The following is a 6,489-nucleotide window of genomic DNA, read 5'->3' as shown; positions in this document are numbered from 1 at the left end:
GCTTTGTCGCTTTTTTTTTTTTTAAAATTTTCTATTATATATTTTGTGATGTTATTTTTTGTATAATTGTTTTTAACTATGTTTTGAGACTATGTTAAGGATATATTTGAAATAAGTTGTTGTTTTATTATATCATAGACACTAAAATTGTATGATTTGTAATAGGAATTTTTTTCTACAAATCACATATTTTTTTAACAATTTTTTATTTGATTAAATATATATTATCATTTTTAGAAATAAACTAAAAATGTTTGATTCAGTAATAGGAAATTAACTTTTACAAATCACCTATTTTTTAGCAATTTTTTTTATTTTATCAATTATATATAAAATTAGAAATTTTTTTCAAACTCTCCAAATATAAGAATTAGAAATATACTCAAACTCTCCAAACTCCAAAGATAGGATTGTTTATTTATTTATATCAAACTTATTAAAAAGATTATCTTTCATATTATAAAGTTTATAAAAATAGAGAGAGAAAAAAACTAACTCTCAAAATAGATTGATTGGAGAGAGAAAAATCCTCCATATCTAAGGATTTTGAATTCATTTTTTTTTAAGATATAGATAGTAGATTTACAAAAAGTTGGAGACTATGTTAAGCCTTGAAAAATAGAGCGAAGAAGGTATAGCTATAATATATATCTAAGGAAGAGAACTCCCTAAGCAACTGTATTTTTGGGGTACGACCGAATTTTTTGTTTTCCAAATTTACCCTCATTCATATTTTCTATTTACAATGTTCTAATATGATTTTATTTGTAATTTGTTATATTTGATAATGGTAAATGTGTAAATATAATATTCAATTCTAATTGGATTGGTCAACAATTGCTGAGCTTATGCTGGAACTCGATGGGCTTTTTGCTAGTGGGCTTCAATTGCAATTTTGTTGAATTTATTTTGAGTCGGCTCTGGTAGCAATCTTTTTAAAAATCAACCTTACTACATGGACTGGGCTTTTATTGAGCTTGCTTTCGTGGCTTGATTAATTGGACAGTTCTCAATTTCACGCACCCAAAATGCTAGTTAAAATAGTCATTTAAAAAATCCAACGTCATATAAGAAGACACGAACCCTAATAATGTATTTTTGTTCTCATTGAACGAGCGCGGGAGAGCGAAAGAGAGAATTAATAAAGCAAAGTCTTGTCTGGTAAGTTTCGTTAATAAATTATATTATAATATAATAATAATAATTATTAATACATTGCTGTCTCATATTGTGATATTATTATAAAGTTATTGTTATGGTTGTTGATTAGTTTGTTGGAGCCATGACTTGAACAGACGACAAAGCTATGTTTTTGGATGTATCAATTTGGTACTAGGGAAATAATCTATAATGCAATAAATAGTTTGTCTCTGCTAGATAGGGATTAGAAGATTGACAACTTTATTCAAAGGATGATATGTTGCCAAGGTTTGTATTTGTACTTACAAACTATAAACATAACAGCGGGCTCCACAAACAAACTATTAAAGATTGCTTTGGGAAGAATGATTGGTGGGATCAATATTATGGCATTGAATCATTTGTCTACCAGCTGCAGCTGTCTCTTGTTCTATGATATTGACCTGTTCTTCTTTGTTACTTCGCCTTGGATTATTTTGATGTATTTGATTAATTAAACTTCTTTCTTCATTATCTATCACGTTTCTTATGTGCTGATTTCTTGCTCCTTTGTCTTCTTTCCGTGAATTGATTATGGCGGACTTTAGATAGTTAAACTAGCAAATCTCACTTCTTGACCACCAACCTATTAATCTTTAATTTTAGAGGTTCATTCTTCATATTAGCACCTGTACTGAGTATCATCATCCTCTTTCTTTTCAATCTGTTATCTCTCTTACTTGTTTTATTAGTAATATTACCGTTTTATGATCCCTCATTTTGAATATCATTCACATTGAAACTCATTCCACCCGTATCTCATGGCATGGGTTCAATCGATATTCTTATTCAATAATTCCTGGCCTTTCTTTTTTCCACCATTCCATATTTTTGTGCATCCTCCCACAATTGCTTCTGGCTTCTGTGCTTACTTCACAGTTGTCTTGCAAATTTATCTAATTAACTACGTAAGATGCCGAATTCAAAGTCAAGTAACGCTGCATCTCAAAAGCAAAATCCAGTTGAGCCTGATGAACAAGTAGACCTTAATGGTGACAATGATTCTGAAGGAACGTCTGAGTATGAGTATGTAGAAGTAGAGGAAGAAGTGGAAGAAGAGGAAGAGGTTGAAGAGGAGGTGGACGAAGATGAGGAAGAGGGGGAGGAGACTATGAGTGTTGATGGAGCTGCCTCACAGCCAAAGCCTAGTGGTGATGAAGAGACAAGAGCTGGCAAGGCAGATGAGGATGAAAGCCATAAACATGCTGAACTTCTTTCCCTTCCTCCTCATGGTTCCGAGGTGTATGTTGGTGGTGTTCCTCATGATGCTTCTGAAGATGATTTGAGGAGCTTTTCCGAGTCTGTGGGAGAGATAATTGAGGTAAGTTATGCTTGTCTTAATGGTTGTGTGCTCTTGCTGTTTTTTGTGTAGCAACTATAATGCTGTCCATATAATGTAGGTGAGGATTGTGAAAGGCAAAGATTCAGGGGAGAACAAGGGTTACGCATTTGTGACATTTAAAAGTAAAGAGTTGGCTTCTAAGGCTATTCGAGATCTGAATAACACAGAATTCAAGGTAATTAACAACACAACAACAATGCATATAATGTGACGAGTAGAAATATTAAGCACTTCACACTTTCTCTTTTCTATTGTAAAGAACCGGTCTGAAGCACAGTTTTCATTCTTGTCTAACCAATTTATCTTTTATTTTACAGAGTTATCCCATTTACAAGTTTATATTTTTGTACACACATTTTCAGGGTAGAAAGATCAAATGTTCAGCATCTCAAGTTAAGAATCGGCTGTTCATTGGGAACATTCCGAAGAGCTGGGTTAAACAAGATTTAGAGAAAGTTGTGCAAAATGTTGGGCCTGGGGTTAATGTCGTTGATTTGGTGAAGGTTAGTTTGAAATTTTGGTCTTTTACTAAGGGCTACTTCTTTGCTATTCAATATTCGAAGTTAGTGCTATTCATTACTCATTTACAAATGCTATTTTTTGTTGCTAGAAGTATACCATCGTCACTTTACAGCTCTTGTGTTTTACAAATTATGCTGCATGTGTATTAATAGCTTGTTTTTACTTGTTATTGCTTATTGTAGGATCCACAAAACTCGAATCGCAACCGTGGATTTGCTTTCATTGAATATTATAATCGTGCATGTGCTGAATATGCAAGGCAGAAGATGTCAAACCCTGAATTTAAGTTAGACAACAATGCTCCAACTGTGAGCTGGGCCGACTCAAAGACTGCAGATTCTACCTCCACTTCACAGGTTTTTCTCATATTTTTTTTCGTTTTTTTCAATTTTCTATTCTCCTTCAATGACTGATATTTTTCGCCATCGTTGTTGATTTCCTGATTTTGCAATCTTTTATTCTATTTTAAGTTCGCTAAAACCTGTGATACTGACTGAGCTGAATTAGGTGGGAAATCTCCAACAGCTTAGTTGATAATAGTTTTTTGGGAGTTAATTTTCCACCTCTTGCCAAATACTGCTATGAATGTGACCATGAGTTATTTCAAATAGTCTTGTTTTGGATGAATAAGCCGTTTCTTGATTTTACATTTATCCCTTAGAAATTTCATATATGATATGATATATCCAAGGCTTTGTCTCCTTTAGACAGTGCTAACAGCTTTAAAACACTGACATTAAACTACCACCTTATTTGGATATCACCTCGAGTGGGTTAAAGAGGTTTTTAATTAGTCTCCTGAATTTCATTCTGTCAGAGTAATGGGTTTTGGTTTTTTCCATCTTGTGCAGGTGAAGGCAGTCTATGTGAAGAACTTGCCAAAAGACATAAATCAAGATAAGTTAAAAAAACTATTCAAGCACCATGGAGAGATCACAAAAGTAGTGTTGCCTTCTGCGAAATCTGGAAAGGAAGGAAATAGAATTGGTTTTGTGCACTTTGCACAGAGGTCTAGTGCCATGATATCACTCAAGAACACTGAAAAATATGAAATAGATGGTAATTGTTTACAAATTTACTAATCCATGTGTATGTCTTACATTTGATTCTTTGATTTCCAAATAACCTGGTAGATAACAATATTGGCAGGTCATGTCCTAGAGTGCTCTTTGGCAAAGCCACAGCCGGATCGGGTGTCTGATGCAGGATCAACATTGCAGAAGTCTGGTCTACTTCCAAACTATCCGCCACCTATAGGTTATGGGTTGGTTGGTGGTGCCTATGGTGGTCTAGGTGCGGGATATGGTGCTGCTGGAATTCCACAGGTTGATCCTATTTCTTTTCTTTTAATTATTTGATTTAGCTAACTGATGCAATACAATCAATGGCAGATACGTATTTCGCTGTGGGTTTTGCTTATTTGGTCATTTCCAATCAAGATCAACTGGTCCAAGTCATTTGGACTTTGTAGCCCTTTTTTCCATGGCCTCGACATACGTATCTGCCATTAGCTGTATTGCATCACTAACACAGTGCTTTATCTACAAAAAGAAGGAAACGTGTGTTGGTAATTATGTTGCTATTGCAAGGTGCTCTTGATTCCGGCAGTATATTATATATGTTTGAAAAAAGAAATTAGGTCATGACCAGAAAATTATTGTAGCCATTTTTCTTATAGGTGTTACAGGTGTAGAGTAGTTTAAACCGTTTACAGTGTGTAGACAGGTCACCAGCGAATTGGTTTTCTTAGATGTGGATGTAGCCATTTTGCTTGTAGGTGTTAAACATGTATATAGGTTTAAACCGTTTACAGAGTGTAGACCGGTCACCAGAGACCTGGTTGGCCTTCTTAGGGGATGTAGTCATGTCGATTTTCTGCGTTTAAAAAAATGGGGTTGTAGAGATCACTTTAGTCAACTGTTTAGGCCAAGTTCTCACATTCTGATCTTGATTTTTGTTCTGCAGCCCCTAATGTATGGCGGGGGATCTACTGCTGCTGGGATGGCAATGATGCCAATGCTTTTGCCAGATGGAAGGGTCGCATATGTCATGTAAGCACTACAACTTTTATTAGTTCATACCTTCCCATTTAGAAAGTCTATCAGATTCGTTAACTTTAGCTCACCATGGTAGTAAGACAAGAGTGGTGCTCTGAGAGGCTGGTCCAGTGATCTGTTCAATGGTGTGTGATAACATATAACATCTGTCAAAAATTTGCTGTTGTTTAATTGGGTTGCAGATTGAGTTCTCTGAAAATTAAGTTGCTAAATTGAGTTTTCTTTAGCAAGTTGAATTTGCATTTAGTTGCTAAATTGTGTTTACCTTAGCAAATTGAATTTGCATCTGAATTTCTTCGGTTGTGAAAATTGACAATTTCCGAAATACTCTGGTTGTCAAAGTTGATATATTGAGTTTGTCAATCTTTTGTAGTTGTTTCATTTGGTTTCCGATTATCTTATTTGGTTCATTTTCTCGTCTCCATATTGCAGGCAACAGCCTGGAGTACAATTGCACACACCACCTCAACAACAGAGAAGTGGTGGTTCATATCAGAGAAGTGGTGGTAAGAGTAGCAGCGGCAAGAATAGTGGGAAGCAAGGCAGTGACAATGTCCGAGGGCGCAAATATCGCCCGTATTAGTATCAACATCACTGAGGGATAAAAGCTTTCCGTGTGTGTGTGTGTGGGGTCCATTAATCTACTTGAATCCTTTTCTTAGATAGATGCAAGTTTATATACATATATATTCGGTGAAACTTTAGCTTCTCTGGTGTTTCATTTACTGTTGGGCGAGTGTTTTGACCACAAAGCTGATGCATCGACTTTCAAGTTTCTCCTGACCCGCTCCCCCGGCCTACTTTAATTTTAAATCGCTGAACCTGTTTCTCTGGTGTAGTCAGAAAGCCTTATTACAACGTACCATGATGGTGTGTCTCTGACACAGGTCTTTCCTATCAAAAAAAAAAAAAAAAACGTACCATGATGGGTAGGTCTTCCATTGATTGCTGTTGAACCATTTGTGTCACGTATCTCAATCTTAATTAGAAGAAATATTTCAGTTAACTTGTTTCCTAGCCCTCCTAATCACCCTTTTGGTGCACTCTCGTTGTTTGTGTGCGTGTGTGGAGAAGGGGGGTGGGGGTGGGGGTGGGGACGACAAATTTTACACGATTTGTTCTTCAGTTCTAAATTATCATAGCTAGTATGATGAATGTAACTTGTTAGTCCAAGTGTTGCTATTGTCCTGAGTCCTGATATCGACTTGGCCAATACTGGGAGGAAGCATCAAGACCAATAATTGGAATATCTAGATAGGATTTGAAAAATAATTTGTTCGTCTAGTGATAGCCTTACCAAAGAGGCGTCTGTAACACAAATCATAGTCGAAAATGGTACTCGATCAAGAATGTATAATTTTGCAAATACATCCTATAACTTCCTCTATT

General features: G+C 35.5%; 1 protein-coding gene across 2 annotated transcripts; it reads left to right on the top strand.

The window, feature by feature from the left end:
- Positions 1 to 1,030: 1,030 nt before the first annotated feature.
- LOC147489245 (heterogeneous nuclear ribonucleoprotein Q-like) lies at positions 1,031 to 5,799 on the top strand. Of its 2 annotated transcripts, none has more exons than XM_086571905.1 (9): positions 1,031 to 1,161; positions 1,465 to 2,500; positions 2,580 to 2,696; positions 2,884 to 3,024; positions 3,226 to 3,399; positions 3,895 to 4,102; positions 4,193 to 4,368; positions 5,009 to 5,094; positions 5,533 to 5,799. In XM_086571905.1, exons 2-9 carry the CDS (start codon positions 2,093 to 2,095, stop codon positions 5,681 to 5,683), a joined length of 1,461 nt encoding a protein of 486 aa, XP_086428031.1. In that variant the 5' UTR covers positions 1,031 to 1,161; positions 1,465 to 2,092; the 3' UTR covers positions 5,684 to 5,799. The 2 variants fall into 2 exon arrangements, with proteins under 2 accessions (XP_086428031.1, XP_086428032.1); XM_086571906.1 differs by having other exon boundaries at positions 1,038 to 1,161; positions 2,059 to 2,500.
- Positions 5,800 to 6,489: the final 690 nt, after the last annotated feature.

This window comes from Coptis chinensis, chromosome 7 (genome assembly GCF_015680905.1).
Source record: "Coptis chinensis isolate HL-2020 chromosome 7, ASM1568090v1, whole genome shotgun sequence".
Classification (NCBI taxonomy): domain Eukaryota; kingdom Viridiplantae; phylum Streptophyta; class Magnoliopsida; order Ranunculales; family Ranunculaceae; genus Coptis; species Coptis chinensis.
This window is presented reverse-complemented; position numbering and strand designations above follow the sequence as displayed.

What these genes read in the sequence shown, in the direction of transcription:
- LOC147489245 (XM_086571905.1), top strand. Translation starts at nt 2,093, where the DNA reads ATGCCGAATTCAAAGTCAAGTAACGCTGCATCTCAAAAGCAAAATCCA. An exon ending in TGAATAACACAGAATTCAAG is followed by an intron (nt 2,697 to 2,883) that starts GTAATTAACAAC and finishes ACACATTTTCAG; the next exon opens with GGTAGAAAGATCAAATGTTC. An exon ending in ATTCTACCTCCACTTCACAG is followed by an intron (nt 3,400 to 3,894) that starts GTTTTTCTCATA and finishes CATCTTGTGCAG; the next exon opens with GTGAAGGCAGTCTATGTGAA.